The 26,385-nt window shown below is 55.1% G+C and overlaps 5 protein-coding genes across 5 annotated transcripts; 2 read left to right on the forward strand and 3 right to left on the reverse strand.

Annotated features, from left to right (window-relative positions):
• Positions 1-489: 489 nt before the first annotated feature.
• PFK26 (6-phosphofructo-2-kinase-domain-containing protein) lies at positions 490-2,882 on the reverse strand (the record flags this gene model as incomplete). The annotated part of the gene is made up of 4 exons (XM_083195861.1): positions 490-1,347; positions 1,401-2,265; positions 2,331-2,625; positions 2,849-2,882. 4 exons carry the CDS (start codon positions 2,880-2,882, stop codon positions 490-492), a joined length of 2,052 nt encoding a protein of 683 aa, XP_083048877.1.
• A 6,135-nt stretch (positions 2,883-9,017) lies between these two features.
• On the forward strand, positions 9,018-13,218 carry ACO1O0_006471 (ribonuclease H family protein; the record flags this gene model as incomplete). The annotated part of the gene is made up of 4 exons (XM_083195862.1): positions 9,018-9,334; positions 9,398-10,183; positions 11,978-12,336; positions 12,416-13,218. The coding sequence occupies 4 exons, from the start codon at positions 9,018-9,020 to the stop codon at positions 13,216-13,218; spliced, it is 2,265 nt and encodes a 754-aa protein (XP_083048878.1).
• A 2,873-nt stretch (positions 13,219-16,091) lies between these two features.
• SPT23 (uncharacterized protein) lies at positions 16,092-20,289 on the forward strand (the record flags this gene model as incomplete). The annotated part of the gene is made up of 2 exons (XM_083195863.1): positions 16,092-16,700; positions 17,146-20,289. The coding sequence occupies 2 exons, from the start codon at positions 16,092-16,094 to the stop codon at positions 20,287-20,289; spliced, it is 3,753 nt and encodes a 1,250-aa protein (XP_083048879.1).
• Positions 20,290-21,255: 966 nt separating this feature from the next.
• ACO1O0_006473 (uncharacterized protein) lies at positions 21,256-22,473 on the reverse strand (the record flags this gene model as incomplete). Its single annotated transcript, XM_083195864.1, has 1 exon — positions 21,256-22,473. The coding sequence occupies one exon, from the start codon at positions 22,471-22,473 to the stop codon at positions 21,256-21,258; it is 1,218 nt and encodes a 405-aa protein (XP_083048880.1).
• A 1,333-nt stretch (positions 22,474-23,806) lies between these two features.
• VEL1 (velvet factor-domain-containing protein) lies at positions 23,807-25,471 on the reverse strand (the record flags this gene model as incomplete). Its single annotated transcript, XM_083195865.1, has 2 exons — positions 23,807-25,257; positions 25,321-25,471. 2 exons carry the CDS (start codon positions 25,469-25,471, stop codon positions 23,807-23,809), a joined length of 1,602 nt encoding a protein of 533 aa, XP_083048881.1.
• Positions 25,472-26,385: the final 914 nt, after the last annotated feature.

Raw genomic sequence — 26,385 nt, forward strand, 5'->3', positions numbered from 1 at the left:
TGTATAAAGAACTTCTTGCGTTTGATGAACCTAAAACGAATCAATTGCGGAGTGACACTACGTAGTAACACGTTTCAATACGCGGGACTTGACAGGCTGCATCAGATGCTGGATCAACCTGTGTTCCAGTACCAATTAAGCAACCTTTCTATCGACTACTAGACATTATTATTGTAATCGAGCACCCTAACGCCATTGAGACCCTCTGACTGAGCCTAGAAGGGTCCTTGTGTCTTTCGGTAGACATAACATAAAACGCCGTCATGCCCACCTTTTAATACCCCTTTTTTCCAGCAAAAGCAAAAAAAAAAAAATCACACATTGATTCGAGTCCTGTTCCCATGGTATCAAGCCGAACTCTAACTTAAACTCCATAAACACCCATCGTGCTACATCATAAAGTCGTCGTAGTCGCAAAAATCAAGGAAGAAAGCAAGCGCCGAGTTGAGTGAGTGGCGTGATTCTGGTGGCCGTAACATCGCCCATCGTTTAGATGCTGCCACGGGTAGCCTTCTGTGGCTTGTAATGGGGCAGCTCATCAAACCAACCCGCCGCCTCGTTGTATCGGTAAGCATGGAACTCGATACCGTACGGTTTTGGTTCGATGGCGTAGAGCATTCCCAGAGGGACGTCCATATCTGTGATGTCCTCACGGGTAAGGTCCATGAAGTAGGCCATAAGGACACGGCACACAGAGCGATGTCCAATGATGAGGACGTGGTCAGTGATGCGCTCAATCTCTCGCACCATATCTCGGAGCCGGCTGATAACCTGGAGGTAACCCTCACCACCAACGCCCGGGTAGATATAGTTGAGTTTGTCCTGAGCTCTCTTCTTGTACTCCTCTGGGTAGTTCTTGGCAATTTCTTCGTAGGTCATGCCCTCAAATTGCCCGGCATTGAGCTCGTTGAGCATCTCCCAGTTCTTGACGTCGTAGTCATCGTCGGCGTCAAAGTACTCGGCTGTCTCGACGCTTCGCTGGAGCATCGAGGTCCACACACAAAAATTCTTCTCATCCAGTTCTCGGTTGGACTCGGGGTATGGCGGCGTATTATCACCTGGGAGAGGCGGGAAAGAGGCCTTGGACGCCTTGTCCTTCTGCTCAATAAGCCATTCCTGGCGTTTTTGAGTGATGAACTTGTAGAGCGCTAGGCCATAGCAGTGACCTCGCTCAGTCAGGGGAGAATCGCCACCAAGCTTTCCCAGTTCGTTGTCAACGCTCTGGCCATGCCTCGTAATCCAAATTTGTCGGGGCGAGAGATTGAAGCTAGCAAGATAAGTGCTAATGCCACCGCTGAGGAAGCCTTTGAGCCGGTTCTGAACCAACTTTCGGCCCACATCAATCATCTTGCAACTGTTAGCGGGAACCGGAAAGGGCAGGGGTGGAGAGAAAAACCTACCTGGATGTACTGCAGGTCGTGTTCCTCTTCGTACTCGCCCAGGGGCTGGTAAGCGCTCGCATACGCAGCGACACGTGCCTTAAAATCTTCCAGAGACTTCTTAGGGTCTTTGTTCCGATAATCTGGGCCAGACAACTTTAGGCGCATGTTCGCCTCGAGAAGGTCGGGGTCTCGGCAAATGCTCTCGATGAAAAGGATGCCTAGCTTGGGCTCCCTCTGCTTGATATGATCGACAATACGCTGACGCCGCTTGATGGTGCTGTTGGTGGCATCGAGGATGCCGACAGCACCACCACCGTCTAAGAGGTAATCCAGGAGTTCATCCAGGGTTTCCATGGCCACCTGCTCCCGCACGGCAGACGCCTTCTCGTTATTAGGGTCGAAGAACTTGGCTGACTGGTCATTCTCATCATCGACTCCCTTGACCTCGTCATCCTTTTTCTTAGCTTCATCAAGGTCCAAGGACGGGGGGTCGAGATAGCTGGTGGAGCCGTTCGGGTGCGGGACGCCATTCAGGAGAATGGCAGCCGCTTCGACGGGCGGATCAAGATGAGCAGGCTCAGGGGCCAGCCTAGGATGCACTGTGGCTTTATTTCCAGTAGCAATTCGTCTCCGATTTCCCACATTGAAAATTCGAGATTGGTGTTGCTGCCATGACAGGTATCGCTGGAGCTTCTTGGTGATGTAAGACTTGCCCCTAGCAGGCAGGCCAACCATGACAATGACTAGCTTGGCGGCGACATCTCGTTCGGGTATCCTTCCGTCCGGTGAGGCCTTCGATCTGGTCATGCCAGGAATGTTGAGAGTGGTCGCATGTGGTCGCACCCGAGGGGTCTGGGAGCCAGAGTTCTGCCGCACAGGGGGACTGGCCTGGCGTGTCAGTGGCCGCAAACATTAAACAAAACAAACAACAAAGCTGCGGATGCTCACATTCGAGGAGAACTTGGCGCAGTCGAGTTAACACTCCGCGGAGGCGGCGTGTCAGTCAGGTCTTTCATGGCGCGCATCGCGGGGGCAATAGGCGATGGGCCCGCCTGGTGCTGGGGGTGGGATGTGTTCAAGACATCTCGCGCCGGCGGAGGGAGAACGGCCAAGTGGTCATGGTCGGACTCGACGGAGGGATGTCGTAGAGAGGCAGGTGGGGACTGCGACGGATCTTGACCGAGATGGCCGCTCATGACAAGCTTGGCGAGGGCGGACTGCTTGGTTTGTCGTCGGCTGAGGGCTGGTTGAGAAAAGTGTCAGACAGGGTCAGCCTGGGTGGGCAGGGAGAATATGCGGAATCGGCGGCACAGACGGTGTTGAATCTGTGAAAAGGAAGAAGAGAACAGGGGGCCGAAGCAGACAAATAAATAATAGAAGAAAGTTTTCAATTGTGAATGAACAACAGAAAACAAAGTAAGAAGAGAGTTGGAGTATGTTTGGATCTTCGGAGGGCGTAAACTCACCTTGTGGAAGGTCGATGGGGACCGCAGAAGGCATCTTATTTCGTACCTCCGTACTGGGCGCCAGGTGGATGGGCCAGGTGGGATGGGCCAAGTGGATGGGCCAAGGCAGGTACGTACAAGGTGTATGATGAGGTCAAGCGCACTGCGCAGCGCCCCCTTGCCGGTTGGGGTATCCGTGGTACTTGGGGCAGTACTCCGTAGGTAAGGTAGTACCTGCGCTCCCTGGGGGTACCTGGCGGTTGGGTGGGATGCAGTGGCTGGGCCAAGTACCGGGACGGGGCCACGGGCTGCCGTGCCGTGGGTCGTTGCAGGGGACCTGGACCCTCGCCCTCAACAACTTGAACTCAAATCAGAGCCAGCCAAGCCAGAGTCACGTTGTCGCTCAGGGTATGTGCATGCGCTGATGAGGCGCTGATGGCGCTGAGGCGGCTGATGGCGCTGGTAGGGCGCTCGCTTGCTGCCGGGGGCCAAGACCCTGGACCCAAATCCAATGCGACCCAATGCACAATGCGGCGATTCGCAAGGGTCCAAAGCCTCCAACAGGGCACCAAGGGCGGTGCACCCACTGTCGCGTCACCTTTTGAAGAGCTGTCTCCAATTCGAGCCTCGAGAGGCCACAACGTTGGCCACGGATTGGAGACTTGTTGGAGTCGTCCAAGCCTCACCAAGGTCGTCGTCTCACGCTTGTTTGCCGAAACGTGGCGCCACTCCGAAGCTTGGTTCCGGCAGCCTCACTCGATTCACTCGCGCCTGGTTGAGTGTCTTAAACTCTTTGGGCGCCTTGCGTGCCTGTGAGTGCCTTGATGCTATGTCATTGTTAGAGAGCCAACACGTAATTGTCATCAACGGCAACCTTCCTACCTGTGCGACCACCAATACTGTTAACTCTCGAAGATGGATGTGTTCTGGGGAGAGTTTCCTGCCCTCAGACAAAAGCAGAATAATAAGCCAGGTAAGTCGTCGGTGGTGGAGGTGACAACGTCGAACTTCGGGGTGCGACCGAGGTGCGTCTGAAGCGGTGGTGATTGCCCGAAGAACCCGAGTTTGGTGTAAGTGCTAGTCTGACTGGTAAACGGGTTTCCGATGGGATGGAGACCTTGAGACTCAATATTGGGAATCTCAAGAGGACGTAGTAAAGTACAGAGTACAGAGTACAGAGTAGTGATGGAGAAACAGCTTATTAGATCTAGGGTTCTCGGAGGAGCGCCAATATATCCATAAGCAAGCCTCCGTACCCCCCAAACTGGATACATAGCCTGGGGGCTTGGGGCCGTGATTCATGGTGCTGGCTCCCAAGCTGTCTACCATTCCATTTCCAGGTGTGATGGGCACTCCGGGTGGGTAGCCAGCCGTCCAAGCTCCCACCCAGTCTCACTAGAAAAACCGCAGTGCGTGAGGAGAGATGCACATGGGGGAGCCGCCACAGGCGCGGGATGCACATGGGGGTGTCCGTTCTCTCAAGATGTCATTTCCAGCCCGGGGCGCCCAGGTCTTTTTGTTCAACAAAGCATTTGCTATCCAGCTTGCCCATGGGGATCCCTTCTGCAATATTAGCACAGCATCGTTGCCACAGCATCTTCCCAAACTGTCGCCACGGCGGGTCCACGCCTCCATGTTTCTGACGGGGGGACTCATAAAGGCGCCGGCAACGGCGGTTGAACTTTGGCCACCAGGCTCCAGCCCACCCACGAGTGCTCCACTACTCAATGCGCGAGAGCGATGCGCCGTAAATCCTCCGTCCGTCCCCTCATTTGCGGGGGCTTGGACGCCGTGTGGTCACTGTGGTGGCCAGTGAGAGAGTTCGATTGACAACTCCAGTTGAGTAAACTTTTTTGTACGAGTATGTATTATGTGCGCACTTCGTACTTCGTACTGTCTCTTGTCATGGCAGCCTCCGTACTCCGTAGTCCGGAGCGGAACTCACCATCCAGCAGCCTTTTGAGGGTGTCGCCCAGAAATGTGACAAAGAGCTCTGACAGGAGCTTACTACTAGTACCTAGTGTCCGTACTTACCTACCTACTGGTAGGTATGCACCAAACTTACTTTCTTGCCACTTCCCAACGACCAGGCCTACTATGTAATTCACTTGTCCAAGATGACGCACCATCAGCTGCTGCAAATCCCCCTCCACCATATCGTATAGTGGGGCCCCTTGGATATTCTCTGTTGTATTCTGATTCCACAGCCTCTCCGCCATATATCTCCCCGTCGCCGGCGTCGTCCCTGTCGTTCTTCCCATACCACACAACTTGACCCCCCGGAAATGCCGCCTCCTCTAGTTTGAATCGCCAAGGGCGCCAATGGAACTCCATCCCCTTATCCCCTTGGCCTGCGCGCACGCACCTTGCATCCAAAGCTGCCGGAAGACAGCCACGACCATCTTTAGAACCTGTTCCTGTAGCGCCGCCTCGCGATCCCTTCCCGTGAATGCCGCCTCAAAGTCGCTGCGCGTGCGATCCGTCAGCCCCGTCAAATCCTCCTGCTGCGCGAGCGGAACATATCCTGATCGAATTATCCCCTGAACTCAGCTGGATAATTCCGCCACGCCTCTAGCGCCTTCCGCTGCAGCTCGCTCATGCTCTGGAAGTCGCATTCGTAGGGACCAATCTCCGCCCAGATGCCGACGCCTTTCAACCGAGATCGCGGGAGATCCTTGGCGCACGCCAATGTGCACCCCGTGCAGCCGCTCGTACCGATGATGTAGTAGCCTGGCAGTTGCAGGTGCTCGGCGAGCGCCTGGATGTCACCCGGGTAGTCGAAGCGTCCTAGGAGTCTTACAGTATAGAGAGGCTCACGCCGGCGCGGTTGGGGCCGATCCATCGGACGTGGAGCTCTGACGCGGCGCAGGTCTCCGGGATGGCCGTGAATGTCTATGACTAGAGTGCTAGTAGCAGGACCAGAGGTGTGATAACTTAGTGTTTGACCAGAGGGTAGAGTAATGGTCTACCCGATCGCCTACGACGATGATGCAGGTGTGCTTAGCCTTCTTGTGTGCTTTGGCAGTCTCAGGAAGCTCTTGTGACTGAGGAATATAGCCTTGGCCCCAGGTACGCCATGGCAAGCGCAAGGCAGAGCGGCGCATCTTCAATTGTAGACTTCGCACAATCATTTCCGATTCGGTGTAAATAATAATATCCATACGTGCGTACATGCTCGTAAGTTTGCCTCCCTTCTGGGGGGCCGCTCATCCTCTTATCTCGGATATCTGCCGGGATTTAGATGCTTACAACATAATTCCCTTTAACTACTAGGTGCGAGTACTGGCATAGTAGTCATATTGATTGCCATTGCGATTGGTCTCGAAGTTTCAGCTGTCCTACGGAGTACATACCTGTAGGTGCCTTCATGCTGGTTACATGCTATAAATAGAGGGTTCGGACGAGACTACGAGCCTCTAGCAGGAAACCAGCCTATGACCCAACCGCCACTATAGTCTTTCATTGCATCCCGAATGTTCGACTTCCTCGCTTCGCAAAATAGGGGCGAAATTCACCCGAGCATTGTTTGTCTCTTTGACGTTTATCTGCCAGTCATTGAGACTGCAACAAGATGCAACAAATTATACTAACGTATTTTCGAAGAGGGTGGGAGTTACTTAAGTATATATTTAGTACGAGTACTAGTACTCCTAGAGGTACTTTATTACCCTGTGTACGCCAAGAAACAGGATCTTAGAGAGGGAAGAATGGGGAATAACAAAGAACACCTTTTTTTTTGGCTTTGGGGAGTTGTTTTAGAACACTATGATAATAATAATACTAATAACAAATATTGGAATAGAATAAAACCCCCGCTGGTAACTACCACTCGTACGTCGCTTCCCGCGGGAAGCCAGTTTCAACTCGGATGTCGTGCTCCCGTCTGGGAGTAGAATTGGAGGAGAGGGGCCCGTAACCCTTGAAAATCGGCGACGTAACCGCCGATATCGCCCTCTAGTTCCAGTCATCCACGACCCCCAGAATGGAATCCAATTCTCTACGCATGGTATTAGCGAGGTACGTAGTATTGAGTACCTGGGTTGCCATGAATCTCATGATGGTGCTTCTTGGCCACCCCAAATCCGGATGGACCGGGCTAGCGGCCTGGCATTAGCTAGCTGCTGGCCTCCTTCCCACCGAGACATCGTCATCGTCCAGATCTACCAACGTGCATCTCCCCAGCTTGAGGTAGTTTAATACTGCATAGGCTGTCTACGGAATAGCCTCTCCGCCACGACTCGCCTTAGTCCGTCTCCCCACGTCATACGTGATGTATTCGTCCACACGCCTCATTCCATTCAGCCCACCCGCTTTGATTGGCAACGACCCCGAGGCCTGTTTCAGTTCCACCTTGGTAAGCGCACCTTTTCTTTTCCACAAGACGGAAGCACGAATGAGACGATGCTCCACCCCCATACGACAGTCCAACACGGGAGCATTTGTTGGGCTGCAGTGAGCCGCAACCCTTCAGCCAATGTTTTGACAATGCATCTACGAACGGATACGGAGTACGAAGTACGTACGCGTACTCCGTACTATACACGGAATCTTGTCATTATGCCTGCCCATGGGTTGTTCACCAGGCACCTATACTAGTAGATTTCTTACCTTGGGACTCCCCAAATACTCTGTTCAATACAACATTGAATATGCTACACAACATGGGATATTACCATACCGTAAGCACGTGGGTGATATTACCACCGCTATTCGTGCTCGTACAACTAGGCAACCCCCACGGCTCAAGAAGTGGTAGGGTTACAGTGCATCCTCAACATTGAAGCTTGCCTGCGCGGGCTTCGAGAATGTCTCAAGGTGTACGAAAGAAATGTGCTCTAATCCCCCTTGTCTCAACTCTGTTTTATCAATCAGTGTTCCGCGTCTATGTACACGTCATGGCGCAGATGCCCCTCCAGAGCGCGTGTACCGAAGCTCGGGAGTCAAAGGCCGGACGGAGTGCGATCTGGCATGATGGAGGGTCTTCTCCAGCTTCCACTGTCTAGGTTAGGTTGTCATTAAGGTACGTCTGCACGTACTACGTACATGTACAGGAAAGAAAGGTCTAAGCGTCGTGGCGCCACAGGGCTGCGCCACACCTGGATCGCTCACAATTTCAGCCTCGCCCCTGCGCGACTCATCAACCACGAATAAAATTGTATCTTCCATGAGAGGCTGCCAAACACTGTTGTGGTCAAACACCGCTTGTAGGCTTGAAGCCAAAATACATTGAAATCCGAGGGCAGAAAAAAGGCTTACTTTTCAAGACTGGTTACTTTTCCCGCCAACTCTTAGCGATAACGAAAGTCAACACAAGTTTGTATCTTGTGCGGCTTGCGATCTTTCAAGTAGGAGACGACAAATCAGCATTGCCCTCATCGACGACAGTGTATGGTTTGACAAGCCGAGCAACTTCGACACCCTATTAGAACCCGGACTTTGAGTCGCCGGCAAGAAGTCTGCGCCCACTTCTTCACCTTCACTCATCTCCCCACAATTGGGCTTCCATCTCCATATCGCTAGTTGGCAAACTTGGAAGGACGGATCGGGCCACGGGTTCAAGATTAGGAGGAGCATCGTCGCTTCCGTCCCAGTCAAAGCGAGGTATAGGGTACCCTGAGTACGTGTCGGTGCGACTTCTACCGTCCTAAGAGCCCGGGCCTTCGACCTTCCGTGTGCTACGCGGAACTTGGAAGTGAAAGGTTGCTGAGCAGGACCCGGGTGAATCTTCCTTCCCTCTCCCTTCAAAGACAAGAGGGATAGGAAAGACCAAGTAGGAAGCCACGACTTCCAGGAATGGGCCTTGGCCACCTAGTTGGCCGTCCTTCCTCATCCTGTCCCATCTTCACCTGCCTCCTCGACCTAACGATACCTTCTCCGTGCTTGTCGACCTGGAACGCCGGCTAAAACCTTGCGTCACCTTCACCCCTCTTCTTCTTCCTTTTCCATCCTCTCGACGCCGCCAACATTTTGGAGCTCGACCCATCAATCATCAGAAACTCCCCGCAGTCCCGCCTTGACATATCTACGACCCCTCCGGTTCCGTCGAGACCAAGCGAAGCGGTCGTATTCCATCGGCATCCAAAGGCAGATTGAGCTTCGTTGACACAGACTACCGACCTAAGAAACGAAACCTGTTGTTTCATCAAAAGTCACTTTAGGTGCTTATTCTTTGGGACTGAGTTTTCCCACCATGTCTGCCGATAAGGAGAACCAGGATCCCATCCTCCATGCCCAGGTCAATGCAGAGACTAAACCAGAGCTCAAGACTGCGGAGGAAGTTTCTTCACCCCTCGGTGAGATCGATGAAGCACCTCGTGAACCCCCAAAGGACCCACGATTGCGACGTCGTGTTCTGTCTAATCCGCTGATCGACGATCTCAATCCTGATCACCTCAAGAAGGGTGTTTTGATCCCTCTGAAGACGACGCAGGAGGTTCGGCAAGACCATACCATTGTGCAGGCTCTCATTACGAGGGCGCCGACTCGGTGCGCTAATGAAGTACTCACGTAAGTCTTTTCCCATTTACTTCATGGCTAGTGGGCTCCCATAAATCTAACCATCGTCATTAGGGCACTGCGCAATCTGCATGGCGAGAGTAATGCTAACAATCTTACTCATCTACGACGATGCGCAAAGCCGACGGATATTCCCGCTCATCTAAAGACACAGTTCATGAACGACAGCGCCTCTGGACGCCAGATCCATACTGCAAAGTCGAGCTGGATCTATATCATCATTGGAGAGGTCAAAGAGTTTACTAGAGAGGAACTTGTTGAGGCCCTATCCCCCATCGAGGGACTGGAGCCAGAGCTCTTTTTTGCTACGATACCAATCCCCTTGCTTGCCCCGACATCGCAAATCCAGGCAGCCATGTGGACGTCCCAATTTTGGCCAACTGTCTATCGAAAGAACAACCCCTTAGGCCCCCATCCTAGCGTCGTGGCGCGCGGCAACGACGAGATCAAGGATTCCGCGTCCTTGTGGATGGCACTTGCCTACCGTGTCGCTCAACAGGGCAGAGAAGCTGGAATTGGCGAGGCAATCGGGTGCGTCATCGTTCAGAGAGACGATAACGGATCATCGCTGGTGGCTCTGGCTGCCGACGCTCGCTGGCACCAGGAGCCCAACGGCATTGGTGGCCCGACCCTCCCCCTGACGCATTGCGTGCTGCGTGCTATGAGCATGGTAGCCCAGAAGCTCGTGCGGCATGAGCGGAGGTCAAATGGGCTGCCTATTAATACGCCAAATCTGGAGTACGACGCGTTCCAGGACCAGCCACTGATTGATCTGGAGAGGGAATGCTTTAAGCAGGACCACCCGAATAAGGACGGATATCTTTGTCATGCTCTGGAAATGTACGTGACACATGAGCCGTGCGTGGAGTGCTCGATGGGATTGCTTCATTCCAGGATGGGCAAGGTGGTATATGCAAAACACATGCCATGTACCGGGGGCTTGAGCTCAGATGATCGTCCAGATGGAGGTGGACGAGGGTTGGGGCTCTTCTGGAGGCGGGAGCTCAACTGGAGCTTGCTGGCTTGGGAATGGGAAAGCGATAGCTTGCCCGACTTGCCTCCACTTGGACCAACTACTCATGTTTAGGATTACCACCTCCTAGGTCCGTATAAGTCTCGATGGCTCGACACGCTGATGTCCCACACAATTCCATCAACGGCCGCCCTCTCCACAGCATGGCGATTAAACGGGGATCCGTTGCTCGCCAAAGAGTCCATGCCCTCGAGTTTCCGGGCACGGCGGATAGTGTTTAGTTGTACCCTACTCGATTATTCGTATCACCAATTGGGCATTGATACGCTGGCGAGTAGAGGGGCCAGGTACATGGTGTCTCGAAGGTTGACCCCTTCAAGCAGTTTTCGACTGCTACTGTATGATTAGCCGCAGGTAGCACGCCAAGTAGACATCTACTTTCGCAATGAAAAGAAAAATGTGCAAGTTTCCAAAAATTTGGCCATAAAAATGACGCTACTACGTAGGTCACTGCCGAAATGTCCGTGATGGTGGGGGTGAGGGACCTGGTGGAGTTGACGTTCGTGAGAACACCCACCCTGGAAAGCTTCATATCGAGTTTGATGAAGGTGGAGCCATAACTCAAACTCGGGATGGTCTAGTTGGTCATGGCGTCGGGCTGTAAGTGTCCTTGCAAAAGGAGCGGAATACCTGAAAGTCACCGGTTCGACTCCGGTTCCTGAGAACGTCCTTCTGAGGACTTCACTTTTTGCCTTCCTGGCCTCCGTATCGGTAGTTTTGACACTCGACGAGGCATCGAGGGCAGGCATGCATAGTCACCGGGCTAACACCGGTCCTGTTTTGCCAGCTGGACAGGCGGCTCCAACCTGCATAAAACTAACTAGGTACTCCATCTGTGCTCTCGCCATGATTTAACGCAGAGCTCAGGCGAATTTGGAATTGCATATTAATATATCGCTCTCCAGACTGCTAAGTAACCGTAAGTAGGGATACGTAGGTTGTGGCCAAAAATCATGTTCCATTCGATACCTGGCGCACTGACAGCCACATACACACAAGCCACAACAATGAAACTGTTAGTGAACCAGGTACCAAATAGACCAGGACTTTTGGCCGCAACCTTGGTAGAGAATATTGTACATAATAGTAGCCCCCAACGGCTGTCTTGTAGGGAAGAATGGAGCATGCCAAGCAACTTGAAGGGGACTTGAATCAAAGCTAGTCGGTTCTAAAGTTACATACAGGCTGAGTGCTACTACTAATAGAAATAGGAGAGTAAGGGTAAGGGTTCTTGACTTCTTGGGAACAAAGCTTAGACCAGCTCGCGCAATTGAAACAAGGGGAGCTGAATGGGAAAATGGAGTTGTCTCGGGGAAATTCAACGGGGATGGTAACAAGGCCTGTCGGCGGGGAGTGGCATGTCCCCGCTTGAGCACCCCAAAGGCTCGTAGCACCGCGCTCAACTACCCGCCCACTAAACAATGGACAAAATATCACCAACGCTGCTCTGCGCTTTTCACTGAACGGAGAAAGACACCGGGTCCCCTTTGAGAATCGTTCGTGGCCCGCCAACCCGCCATGAGAAACCTCTGACTACTTCACCTTCGCCGCATCTCGCATCTAGCGCCAGCGCCTGGCCCCTACCACGTACGCGAACAAAGCTCTCTGACGCAGGCCCAGCTCACAAAGGCGAAGAAGTCCCTGGCTGCCGCGCCCATCCAGGCGCGTAAATATGTACCGGCCGCTGCCGACAATCTGACGACGCTCTTCGGCTTCCTTACTGCCGCGGATACCACACTACCCGACACGATGACCAACGACAGGAAGCGCTCGGCTGCGGCCATGCAGAGCGCCTCCACTGGCGGCTCCGCTGGCACCCCCTCGTCCTCGACAACCTCCAAGAAGCGCAAAATAGACGGCGTACAGAAGTTCTACGCTGTCAAAGCGGGCAGGGTCCCTGGCGTGTACCTGACGTATGCCGAGTGCCAGGCCCAGACTGCCGGCTTCAAAGGTGCCATTTGTAGGTGACCCACCGTGTGCGATGGGAAGGGGTGGGGGAGGAAGGGAGATACGTGAGCTAACGAGAGAAATAATCGCAGTCAAGAGCTTTACGTCAAAGGAGGATGCCGCTGCCTTCGCGGCGGGCAAGGCTGTCCAGGCCGCAGCTGACGAGCCGGCCAAGTTCTACGCAGTGGCCGTGGGCAATCCGACGGGTATCTACAACGACTGGTCCGATGCGAGCGAGGCCATAAAGGGCGTCAAGGGCCCCAAATACAAGCGGTTTGGCTCGCGCGCCGAAGCGGTCGCGTACATCAAGGAGTTTGGCAACAGGGAGGCCATAGAGGCGCTGGGCGAGAAGGCAGACGACGGCGACGCGAAGAAGAAGAAGGACAGTAAGAAGGAAAGGGATAAAGATAAGGCAGCTGCTCTCGACGCCGAAGACGGCGGCATCCTTAAGATCTACACGGACGGAAGCAGCCGCGCCAACGGGCAGCTCGGGGCCAGGGCCGGCTTCGGCGTCTTCTTCGGACAGGGCGACCCGCGCAACGTATCGGAGCCACTACGGGGAGAGCCGCAGACGAACCAGCGCGCGGAGCTGACGGCGATACAACGCGCGCTCGAGGTCGCGCCGGCGGAGCAGGATGTGCAGATCATCACCGACAGCCAGTACTCGATCAACTGCGTGACCAAGTGGGCGGTTGGCTGGCGTCGCAACGGGTGGACGACGGCGGGGGGCGAGCCGGTCAAGAACCGCGACCTGGTGCAGGCGGTTCTAGACCGCATGGAGGAGAAGCGCAAGGCGGGAGGCAAGACGGTGTTCAAGTGGGTGAAGGGCCATGCGGCCGATGCCGGGAACGTAGCAGCGGACCTGCTAGCTGTCAAGGGTGCAAGCATGGGTTAACATATCTCTTGCTGCCATCCCCATTTCCTGGATTGGAGTTTCATTGATCATAATATGTAGGTAGTGTTTTCTCTCACAGCCTGTACGTGAGCAACGGTGTTTAGGTAGCATGGTCTAGCGTCTCGATGATGATGTGTGGTATAGGAATCTGGAAAGGTACGGAATCACAGTGGCCTCTGGCTTTTCTCTTGGGATGCGCTTGATCAACCTTGCCTCTCCTGGTAAATGCGAGCTGGGGCATACATTATTCTTATCGACGGGAACTAAACCCCCTATGAAATTACAATGGCATCTGACCTTCCCCTCGGGACCCGTTTGATCACCCATGGTCTCTCTGAGCGAATACGAGCTGGGATATGACGTCGCTTCCATCGAAGGAACCTCAAAGGGTTAAGACTCCAAGGCTACCGCTGCGATGGTCATGGGGCATTATATAAGATAAGTAAACACTCAAGATCATCGGAGTGTCCCGCAAATCAAGGGGCCATTGATCTCCATTCGTCCAAAACACAAACCTCGAGGGTCATGATCAGGCAGACCCGAGCCAGTCGCGAGAGCATGCGTAGGAGGTGTTTTTCCTAACCGTGTTCCCCCTACCTATGGATTACAGCAGCGGCGTAGCAGCCTCCAGGAGTCGGGAACCCTGATGTCTCTCTGCCTTGAATGCCTCGTTTTCCCCAATTTTTAGCTTTAGAGGTGGTATTAGATCTTCGCTCATGTGGCTTATTGGTGGCTCTCGAGGTTAGGCCAGACTTGCTGGAATATCCCGCGTGAACAAAATAAGCAAAATAAGCAAGATACTACTACTACGAGTATTAGCCAAAAACTCTTTATCAACGACGAAGCTCCGTGTGGCCTGCGCCCATAGATCTTGTTCCTAATGGGCGGTAACTGATTGGCCGAGGCTGACAATCAAAACACCCTTAAAAGGTGATACAGAGATGAGTGGGAGGCGCATTTATTACAACACTAATTGACTTTCTACGTTTGGGCTATTGTGCCATGATGCACACCATCAGGGACACTTAAGTCGGGGTGGTTGTACGCATCGATCATGCTGTGGGACTTGGGGGAGGGAGTGGGTAAGGAGAGTGCCACCTAAAGCTGACGAGTTGGCAAATGTCGCCAGGGTGTCCCAACTTGCAAGTGAAGGGTAATCGACAATTGACCAAGGCGATGGAGTGCGGGTGGTATATTCGTAGATGATGAAGTCATGCCCAAGACATTGACTTGTGGTGGGTGGACAGGATGGGTTCAATCGGGGATTTTCAATCTGTCGCGCAGTATTCGGTGTTCTCGCCCGCCGAGTTGATGGAGCAATGGAGGCTTGATCTAGGGCCCGCCGAGAACGGCCGTCGGAGATTTTAGGATTGAAGGAGAGTGAGTGGAATCTGGGATGAGTGGAAGCTGGACGAGATGGCCTGGGATTGATCCAGGATAAAACGTCGCAGATTTGCGAGCGTACGAATATGGCGCAAATATGATGGCGTCGGTGGCATAGACAGTGAGGGGGCTGGACCGCAAGCATTCGGCTTGGACGGATAACGGAGGCCTGGCGGGTTGATTGGACAGGCTAGATGTTAATGTTGGTGGTATGGTGGCATGGCTCTTTCTGTTTCCTGATGGTGATGGACAGACAAGGTGAACAGATCGTCGTCTGCCAGACTCCCACGCTGTCAGGGACCTCGGCGGTGTGGATCACACAGCATGAAGGGTCCAGGGGCCTGTACTCGGCGCTCCGTGCTCTGCACTGTCTGGACTCTGCAGTACGCAGATTTGGATACCATAAGTGGTTTAGCACAGTGTGAGGCGGCTGTCGTGGGTTAGGTATAGTGAAGGTAGGCACGGAGCGACTCCCCTCGGGACCTCCGCCGGGTCAGCCCTGACTCCCTGAGCCGCCTCTTGGCCGCTGGCTGGTTGGGCCAGTTGGCTGAGAGCCTGAGGCCCTGAGAGCCAGCTTAAGAGTGGCTCTAAAAAGCCCAACCCCCCGCCGGGGGCCCGCCCCTTCCCAGGTTCATCCGCCCGCATACATTGGAAGCGAAAAGAAGGAGGCCGCGCCAGCGCTGCACCACTTGCAGCCCCAGTGACTGCACCAGTGTATTAGTACTACTACCAGTTTCTGAGGTGCAGAACTACAAACCGCAGAACCGCAGACCTGCAGATGCACCAATCGTCCAATGGTGGGCCCTGGTTGTTCAAATCTCTGCCACCCCCCTGCCACTAAGCAAAGTTCGACTCAGGCTTCGTCGACGGTGCAAGCCACAGCCCCGGCCAATGATCTGCCATTTATCTTGTCTTGGCTTGACCGACAGATAAATCAACCCAGTGGAGGCCCTCCGGACACCTCCACTCCGTTCTCCATGCCCAGTTGTCCACGCACGCTCGCCAACAGCCTCAATTGCACTTGCGTCCTCCAGTGTCGCTGCCTGCCCTCATCGGCCAGAGTGCGCGTACTACGACCAGAGCGCCAGATTGCCCTTCCCCGAGTTTCCAGGCCAACCTAGGACCTATCGGCACCTAGACACAGAGTTGCTCCTGTCGCTGCGACCCCGACCCGACCTTGGCCTCATCGCGTGCTTTGGTTTTCGCTTCTTCGACGCAGCCTGACGACTTGGCTTCCACCACGCCGACAAAACCCCACCCAACACAATAGAGCATGATCTTCGAGTCATCGGGCTTAGCAGTACTGCATTTTGTTTAAGCTTTCTGACGCAGCGCGACGACCGTCTACAGCCTCATCACGCTTATCTTTCTCCGACCGCCACGCGAAGCATATCTCCGGAGGCTACGACGACCATTACCCTACGGGCCCCTGGCCCCTCAAGTGCCAGAGTCGATTCCGAGGACCAAATTTCTTGCTCGCCCACCGTAATATGTCGCCGGCTGCAGATAGTGGCTCCCCAGGCCCCTTCATCGCCGGAGCGGAGGACCCAGTGGCAACTAGTGAGCTCCAGGACTCGCCCGACGACCCCTTTGGCTCTGAAAGGCTCTATGATTTCTCGACGAGCAGTCCCGACACCCTGCAACGGTTAGACGCAAAGCGCAAAGCCGACACCCAGAAGCTATTCTCCGATACACATCTAGAGCTCTCTACCTCGCCTAACGGCTCCTACCACGAGTATTCGGACGACTCCGCGGAATCCTTAAAGCTATCATCGAACCGTGACATGCAAACTCCCAACGAAACCTCGCCTAGCGATATCGCGATGGACTCTGTCTTCGAATCCAGCATAACCTATGAAGATATCTTCGATGCGGAAGCGCCATTCTCCGTCATGGACGAAGAAAACGAACCGAGCCGGCCTCAACCCAACGGGCTGTTTGACGACGACGGCTTCATGGACCCCGCATCGACTTTCGACCAGCAATTCATGCCTCCTCAACCCCCTTCGTCCGCCATGGCAATTGCATCCCCTGAAATGCCCACCATAACTCCCAGCGAAAACCTGGCCCCTGGCCCATCGCATCATCGGCAGAATTCGGTACGACACGACACCCTTCCTCTCCAACAATGGGCCCTTGCTAACTCTAGTAAAACAGCAAGCATCGATGGACTCGTCGAATGGATGGCACGCCGCATCGCGGGAGGTTTCTCCCATGACCAACCTAGTGCTGAGCCAGGGGTCGACGCCGGCCATGTTCCAAACCCCATCACCACCATCTCACGCCAACATATTTACTAATGGCAACACAATACGTCCGGGCAGGCTAGGAATGCCTCAACAGCCCCCCAATACCGCGGCCATCTCTCATCATCCATTTGGAGTGCCGACGACGAGTGCTGGCACATTCCCCCAGCAGCTTCGCTTCCCCGGCCGACCGCAACAACTACAACAACAACAACAACCGCCACCGCCTCCTCATCCACAGCCAAGCTTCTCTTCACCCTTCTGTTATGATCTAATAATACCCGACACGCCGGTCAAGTCACGAGTTGAGACGCAAATCACACTGAAGCTAATACTCAATCCTCCGCCTCCCGGCATAACCAAGCTTCACCTTCCAACCCAAACCATTTCGAAGCCCAAGCTACAAGCGAAGCCCACCCCGCAGCGCTCCGCCAACATGCTGGAACTGTCTGTATCTGTTTTGTGCACGAGCGCGATGCAGCAACCAGAATTGAGAGAGCGGGCACTACAGAGGGCAATGAACAACCCACCCCGCCATCTTCCACCGGAGAACGACGAAGATGAGAACTCCCCCCAGAATGGTGCGGAGGTCCGGATCTGCGGTGGATGCATGACTCGAGAACGTAAACGTGCTGCCAGGAAGCGTGTCAAGAATCAAGAAGACGAGAACGCCTGGCTCAAGGATGAGGAGCACAGAGTAATCGTTTTCAATACGCAGGAAGTGAAGGATTGGGAGTGTTGCGGCGAGATGGATACTATTCCTGGCGCTCTCAAGGTTGAGCTGCCATTGAGAATTGCCTGTTATTGCCGCCATCACGGCGAGAAGATGGGGTTTAACATCATCTTTACCCTCAAGGATCATCAGCAGCGACCGATCGCTCAAGTCCTATCTCGACCGATTATGATTACCGATGATCACAAAACCCATCCCATCGCATCGATGGCGGCCCAGCCCGAACATCCCATGGAGATGAACGGTTACGTTCCTCCACCCCTCGCTGGGCCTTCTCAGCTGCCACCCCATTCAGGGCAGGATCTGACGAACGGTAACACGTCCAAGACCTCAACACCTGGCCGCACACCGCCATCAGGAAATGGGACTACGCGCCCATCCCGGACACTCTCCCGGCCAGCGTCTCCGTCCTTGGGGGGGCCCGCTAAGAAGAGGAAATCGAGCTCAACCTCTTCTAGGGTTCCCAACTCTTTAACTATGACCAAGATGGAGACATTGTCCCCATCTCCCCACCCTAACCACACGCCTGGTGCTGCGTCTCCTTTCAGCGCAAACTCGGCCAGCTTCGTCACTCCAGATGCCATGTTCGCACAGCCTAACGGCACCAGCCAGTTTGCGACCAATCCCCCAACACCCGGTGTTAGTGAACCGCCCCCATTCTTCGTTAGCAATCGCTCTGCCAGCATAGAAAACTTCACTATGCCTTCGCAGCTTTACTCGGCCCCTACGTCAAACCACCCGAGTCGTGCCCCTAGTCCTAACAGCATTATGAACAGCATGCACACCACTCAAAATAACCTATCCCAGACAATCACGGGCCACGGTGTAGTGACCCTGCCGGTGGGTGGAAATCAGAGTGCTCCAAACCCCGTCATCAATAAGATCATTCCAGCCGAAGGCCCCATGGTTGGGGGTGTGGAGGTGACCCTTCTAGGTAGGGAATTCTGGAACGGCATGGTGGTCTACTTTGGTCCCTATAGGGCCCAGACTACAACTTTCTGGAGTGATTGTTCGGTCGTGTGTCTGCTGCCACCGTCCCAGGCGGCGGGACTCGTACCGGTGACTTGCGATCGCCCGACCAACCTGGACTGGAGCAACACGCGGGCTGTCTTCAAGTACTACGACGATTCCGAAGCCCAACTCATGCGCCTAGCAATATCCTGCATCGGCAGCAAAATGAATGGCAAGGACCTCGACATTTCACAAGTCGCGCGCCAGATTCTGGAGAAACACATGGGCAGCAGCGGCCAGGCTGGGGAACAGTCGTCATCGGGAGGGCCCATGTTCAACCACGCCGCCACAAGCGAGAAATTGGAGATGCAACTTCTCAAGTGCCTCGACTTTATCGACCTCGACGACAGCCCGTACCAGGCAGACCTGGACCTCAAGAGCGCGACAGGACACACTATGCTTCACCTGTCTTCCTCGTTGGGCTACCGCCGACTCGTGGCGGCTTTGCTCGCACGAGGGGCGAACCCTAACGAGCTGGACAATGGCCACTGCACGCCTCTGCATCTGGCTTCTATCCACGACCAACCCGAGATTGCCAGGCGCCTCATGCTTGCCGGGGCGAATCCCAATATTCGCTCCTTGTCTGGCTTAACCCCGCTTGAAGTATCCCAGTCGGGCCCAGTGAATCGGGCGATACGCTTCTCTGAGCCACGCGCGAGATCCCAGACCCGCGAGCTATCACATAGTAGAACCAGCAGTGCCAGCTCGCTTCGGTCTCTTCCCTCTTTTCAGCCGATGAGCAGGGTCAGCACCAATGACGAGCAGGCTGCTGTCGATGATGGTGAAGAAAGCCTCGAGTACACGTCTGGGGACTTTGAGGATGAAGACCCTGACGAGGATACCTACCTGCATGTGCGACGCCCAAGCATGTTGAGGGGCGATCAGGAAAATCACGGCTCTGTCATTCGGCCCCGACGAGAACTCGACCCTAACTCGTCAACCCCAAACGCGCTTGCTGCGGCTCTTAAGGACCAGATCCAGCAGCAGTTGAACCAGTTCCAGCAGTCTATGGCACTGCACCTGCAGAATCTTCCACACCTCCCACAGATGCCTCAGATTCCAACACTGCCTGGCATGCCGTTTGCCGACTACCAGGGATACCTCCAACAGGCACCGTTTATGCGTCGCATGACACAGTACATGCCCGGCATGTCTGGCAACCGGCCCGAGTCTCAACACAGCCCCGACACCAAGATCGACCATCGGTGGTGGGACCTGTCTTCATTCATGAGCAACAACTCTGTGCCACCCCCTTCCTACGAGGAGATCTTCCCCGGCAAGGACACGGATGCAAAGCAAGCGTCGGCCGCTCAGGCGGCAGCGGAGGCGGAGGCAGATGCGAAGTGCGCAACCCTCTATGACCAAGAATCAACCATGAGCGAGACGGAGAGCAATACGGAGGTGCCCAGTGTGCTCAAGATTGGGCGCAAGAACGCGATCACAAGAGAGCAGCAGGAGCAGTTCCTCCGAGCGCGCGAGCAGAAGCTGAAGATGCTGGGCAACGACCGGAATCTTTTCTTCATCTGGATCCCACTGCTCCTACTCATGGTCTGTGCCATGCTTTATAGCTACTTTCCTTCGCTGTTTATCTTAATTGGGAGCTTCGCATGGGCACTGATGCGTTCGGCCTGGAGAGCCGCTACGAATGCCTTTTCGCGTGCCGAGAACAGGGCCTCGGAACGTGTCGTTGAGCTCTAATGGGGTCTCAGCACATTTTGGATTCGATTGAAATGTCATGGGATCAACTCACACGCCATACAAGGTGGCCAAAGGGTCATTTTCCCGAGTATGTATCCAGCTTGGTGGAAAGTAACTACTTCGGCGTTTGGAGTCGGTCTCGTTGGGATATCATCAATTTCCCATTCATCTTCAACTAGCCGTACGTGATGGGGGATACTGAACTAGTATACTCTCGGCCGCCAAGCTTGGTTGATGTGGACGGGAGATGCTTTTGCTGTTATACAACTGCCGTATTTCAGAGTGTACCACACTTGGGTGTGAAGGGATTTATAACGAGGTCTTGAGAGCGTCTATGAATTACGACGCCTTCGGAGTAATGCGTGTTTTTGGTCTTTTATCTTTACTAATGGTGAGAAGAAGGGTGGGTACTATATGATAGTATTTGACACCGAGGCGCTTGAAAGCGACAGGGATGGATTCATCCATTGGGAATTATGCGAGAACATAACCTTGCCCTTAATAGAAATTATGACTTCCCTTCCATCCACCACCACCAATCATAGTAATGACCCTGTCGGGCAAACCTTTCGAGACAGTGAGAGAAGAAGCATTCAACGCCATGTTCATTATCGTGAAAGGTAACTACATAAAGGTCCATATGATAGTTCCCAGAAATCTTCCCCCCCTTCCTCTCCCGCCAATATCCAAATATAAGCCCCTCCCTAAACACCCAGATGCCTTACAGCAGTATTCACTACCTAGTCAACATCAACGCCGAGCGACTCGCATCGAGAACGCTCCCTGAGGAGAGAGTTAAAACACAAAGGGAACCGTCATTTCATCCATCATAAAAGGGTCAATATAACCAATGTTCGTCAAAGTCGTAAAAGGCGTGGCTTCATTTCTGCCCACCCTCCCTGCGTCACTTCCTCCCACCAACACCCACCCCCCTTGGCTAAAAAGGATAGCCTCCCTGTTGCCTCTTCAGGGGCGGTAGAAGGACATGTTTGCGTCGCGCCGGAGGCCCCGCCACGGGCCGTCATTCTCGCGGTCCTCGCCGTACGTGAACTTGACGGGAATGTCGGGGACGCTGGGGATCCCACGGTTGGCGTCCGGGCGCACACGCAGCGGCTCGGCGGCGCTCCTCCTAGGACGCACGATTCTATCCGCCGCCGATGCTGCCGGTACGCCACCGGCGCCACCGTGACAGGCAGCGGGCTGCGGCTTGCCGAAACCGAGCGTCTCGCTGACGTTGCGACGGGCCGAGGATCCGCGGTCGGGGACGTGCAGGGGCAGCCGGCCGAGGACGCGCTTGGCGAGCCTGTTGGGTTCTCGCAGGACGGCGGCAGGGCCTTGTCCCTGGGTAGCCGAGACGTTGCGGCTGGCGTTGGAGAAGCTGCGGCTGACGCCGAGACGCGAGGACGAGCGGAACTTGGGGATGGGCGTGTCGTGGGTGGCCGAGGCCGCCTTGCGGAGCTTCTTGTGGGCCTTGGGCTGGTCCTCCTGGTCGTGGTCACGCTCGTCATGCTCTACTGCGCGCTTGGTTCCACGCGAGGAGGCGCTGGCGGGGGATCGGATCGGGGACTTAGGACGGGTGCGGCTTGGGGTCACGGGCGCCTGCTGGAGCGGCCACTGGGGGCCAGTCGGGGCGGAGGAGTGGAACCCGTGTGGGTGGGCGGGCGATGACAGGCCGGCAGAGGTAGATGGGCGCCGGGGCCCTGGCTGGCGGGTGGACTGAATGGCGTGTGACGAGAAGAAGCCCGACGCCAGGAGTTGCTGGTAGTTGGCGTACACCTCGTCCCGCGACGGCCTGTCATCGTGCTGCGGCACCGTGGCCGGCTGATGCTGATGCTGGTGCTGGTTCTGGTACTGCTGCTGGTGTTTTTTCTCCGGCGACGAGTCCCTCTTGATTCTCAGCTTCTCCCGCACGCCATCCCACACCTGTTCGAGGAACTGCTTGCTCCCCCTCTTGCTAAAGGTTGGGGTCGGTGGCTCCTGTTGCTGGTGGTAGGGCGTCGGAGTCGGTTCGCAGCTCACGATGGGGCGGATGGTGGCCACGGCGTCCGGCCTGTCAAACGAGGCGTAGTCCTGGAAGCCGATGAAGTGCACGGGGGGCGCCGCCGATGCGCGGTCATTCATGGAGCCCTCCTGGAAGCGGCTTCGACTCGGCGGCCGGAGCGATCTTGGCCGACACTGCGCCATGGGTCGCGTTCACTGTTTCGCTGGTATCCAAGTGGTGCTGTTTATGGGTGGTCAGATGAGTTCTGCGTGGATGGTGCGCGTGTGTTTTCGCTTGACGCTGGGAATGGAGTAGGATGTTGGCAGCACTCGCACGAGCACTGCGTGGTGATGACGGTGCAACTGGGGAAGGACAAACTGCTTCCCTTCGCTGCAACTCGTACGAGGTGTATTGTTGACTCTGATTCACACGCAGGGGTCCACGTGATTTCCCGCTCACCACGGCAACGGCCCGTGCCCCCACCCATTCTATTACAACCCCCTGCCCTCTCTACACCCCCTGCACCCCGTGCTCAGGTTGCACTCACCTTGGAACTCATTAATCTCACTAAACCGAGTTTCAAGGGACGTTTCAACTTCCGCCTGCCGCATTCCAGTCGGCTTGAATTATAATAACTTGGAACAACTTGAAACGATTCACAGCGCCAGAACAATCAAGGCCCGCAAGTCTTAGGCTTATATCTTTTTTGACTTCTGCTTATTCGCCTACCGACCGCATGACTGAAACATGGACATCATATTCTTCCACATCACACCCCCCGTCTGGCCTCATAACCATTCGTTGCATCGCCTACCATACAAGTCTCTCCTCTTCCCCCTTAAAATAACAGCCCTAGGCTAAACGCGCAGGTTGAGAGACCAGCACACACGATTCGTCAACATATCTGTAGATCCGTGTCTTCGTCATCGAACAGCGCTGACGTTTCAGCAAACTTACAAAACCGTTCCTTCCAGAATATCAAAGGTGTGGCTATAGGGGGAAAAGGAGAACAGAATGAAAGGTAAAAAAAAAAAATATATAAGGAAAATTGAAAACAAATCTGATCCCAAAGATAGCCGCTGATGCTGCTAAACTTCAAAGAGCTCGTGGGACTGGAAATGAGGTTTATGAAGAAGCAAAAATAAACCCGGTCTTGAGGAGTAAAGAAAACCAAACAGTGTGTATATGATCAGGGAGTGAATGCTGCGGCCCGGGGCCGGTTCGATGATTTCGAAATGTGAAAACAGATGAGGTGAGGCTTCACCGTGACGCGAGGCATTGTATGTACAGCAAAACCGCTCAACACGCTCGGCAATAATGAACCGGTCAAAAACGCCAATTCGTTGCAATCAATCAATCAAAGTGATGCCGTTAAGATCAAGGAGATGCGCCCAAACACCGTCCTCAGTCCCGAACATTATGTGTGCGCCCGATTCCCCCGGGCAAAAGAAGAAAAACAACGGCCGGCATAAGAGTACATCGTCGCGGCGGTGAACCAGTGCCCCAGAGGCCCGGCCCAGCGTCCCATGTTCGGGGCTACAAGAACTTGTTGAAACGCACCGCTTCAACACTTCCGTCTGCTCTCTTGACGAGGCCGGTATCGGGTTCGGGACTCCGCATGCGATGTCCGCCGCCGTGGTGGGGATCAACCTGGCGTTCACGATTATGCAGTGCCTGTGAGCTCTGGGCGAAGACGATATCGTGCTTCCGCTTGCCGCCTGTCGGCACGGGCGCGGGCTCAACTATGGGCTCCGTCTGGGGCTCCAGCGGGGGGAGAAGCAGGTTCTCTATCTTGAGACCCGGCCGTTGGGACTGGATGGGTCCCGGCCCACGAACAGACGGGTGAGCCGAGGTCGGGGTCGGTGGGTACGACGGGTGCGAGTCGCGTCTGACGTGGCCGTCGCTCGAGTAGACAGACGGCGACGGGCACGGCGGAGGTACGCTGCGGGTTGCCTGGTAGGAATATGATTGCGGCTCGGGCTTGATGTATTGAGACTGGGCAGTGTAGCGTCTGGCGGGAGACATGGGGGCCAGAGGCTGATGAGACTGATGAGGCTGATGCGGCGGATGCGGCTGGTGAGACGGGTGAGACGGGTGAGACGGATGAGACGGATGAGATGGATGAGATGGATGTGACTGGTGATTGTACTGGCGAGGCGCAGCGTAGTGAGACACATTTGGGTCACCAAAGGCGAGGTGTCCACGGCTCGCGTGCTCATATGATGGTTGCGGAGGTGGTGGCGGGTAGGCATCCACGCCAGAAGGACGTCGAGGCTCTCCGGCGTAAGGCATACACTGCTCGCTCGAGTTGCTCATGGAACGAGCACGAGCGGCGGCGGCAGCAGCAGCAGCAGCAGCAGCGTGTGGATCTTCGGAAGAAGCAGGCGTGACAGTACGGCGGCGGGAAAAGTCCTCTTCACGGCGCTCGTGGCGGTTAGACTTGCCCTCGCGCTTCCTCATGCGGACCTCGCGACGAATGCGAACACGGCATCCCTGGTCGGCCACCTCCTTGCTCAACGGTGTGCTCTCCATGAGCCCAGGGAACTTCTTGGCGCTGAAGACGTCGAAGGGGGCCGTCTTGATCTCCATCCGCCAGTCGACGCCGGCAGGGAGGCTGTTGTCGGCAGCAGCAGAGGGCTCCATGTCAAAGTCCTTCTCCTCCTTGGTCGTCTCGAACAGGCTGAAAGATAGGCGGTACTGGCCCTCGTGGCGGACGGACAGATCGGGGAAGATGAAGTAACCGGCGGCTGTCGGGCGATCGAGGTATGCCATGCCCGAGGCAGGGACACCCGTCAGGATAGGCGGGTTCGGCTGGCCCTGCATCCGACCAGGGGCAATCTTGCGGTTCTGCTCGAGACTGGCATAGAGGAAGAAGCTCGCATTGTAGTCAAAGGTGATTTCCTTGCCCTCCTCAAACGTGCTGCCGCCCTCCTTGATCCTCAGTTCCACCACAGGTGGAGGATCAACGGGGCGTCGGTCGCTGTTGGCTGCAGTCAGGGGTTAGCCGTCAACATCCCATTGCATGTCTGATCAGTGACCACGCCTCTTACCCTTGGTTCCCGCACCGCAAGCACGAGCGCGCTCAGGCTGTTGGAGAACAGTCAACTGGTACCATAGGTGGCGGTTCTCTCTCGTAACACGGTGAAGGCGAACACAGTTGTCCCGATTAGCATCGGTAGGGATCAGCGCAGGTGTCGCCATTGTGTTGATGGGCTCGACGTCGAGTCGAGATGCTATCCAGAAGAATAGCTCGATGAAAGGTCAAGATCAGACAGAAGGCGCCGCGACGCACGAAGCTCGGTGTTGGCGATCCGGTTTGTGCTGTCTTGTCTTCGCCAGGCCTAGATATGAAATCGTCAGCAATGTTAACAAAGTAGCAAGGCAGACCGCCAGTATGTCTCGATAATGTCGGTGTGGGCGGGATCAAAGTAAAGTAGATAGCCGTGGGCGCGCGAGAACACATTCATTCATCTTTTCCTAGGAACTCACCTAGAAGCAGGGTCGGTAAGTTAACGCGAGGAGGTTATCGTCGAGTCGTCCGTCTACTCCCAGAGCGGCGGATGGAGGCGATAGGAAATCAGGCAACGAAGGGAACAGGGCAGAAGCCAAGGAAACACGCCGTCGCGACTCGACGTGACGATGTGTCGTGAAGGATAGGGAGGGCGCGGGTGGGTAGGAGAGATTTGCAAGTCGGGGGAGGTGGTCCCAAGATGGGCTTGGGACGCTGGGGGGCTAGTGAGGCAGAGAGCAGAAGCGAAGGGGGGGACAGCCAACTTGGAAGGACGGGGTTCCTGGGGATGCACATTGTGGAAGGGGTGGGTCCGAAAGGACGGATGGCTGGCCCTGGAGCCTGGGTCCTGGCCTTGGCTTGGCCTGCTGGGGCCTTTTGGCTGATGCTGGTGGTGGTACAGGTGCCCCGGGAGTCTGGGAGCGTGGGTGTGTGGCCCAGATGCACTGTGCACCAATACATTGTAATACGAGGACATAAGATCCTCTTATGTATGTACGGATACGGAGTGCAACTGTTATTATTCGTACATAAGGCACGGAGCATCGAGGCGAGTTTGTGAATTGAGTTGGGTACTGCATACTATTACAGCGCCGAGCTGTTCGCT

The sequence above is a fragment of the Amphichorda felina genome, assembly GCF_050947745.1.
Source record: "Amphichorda felina strain 45539 chromosome Unknown scaffold_6, whole genome shotgun sequence".
In the NCBI taxonomy this organism is placed as follows: Eukaryota; Fungi; Ascomycota; class Sordariomycetes; order Hypocreales; family Bionectriaceae; genus Amphichorda; species Amphichorda felina.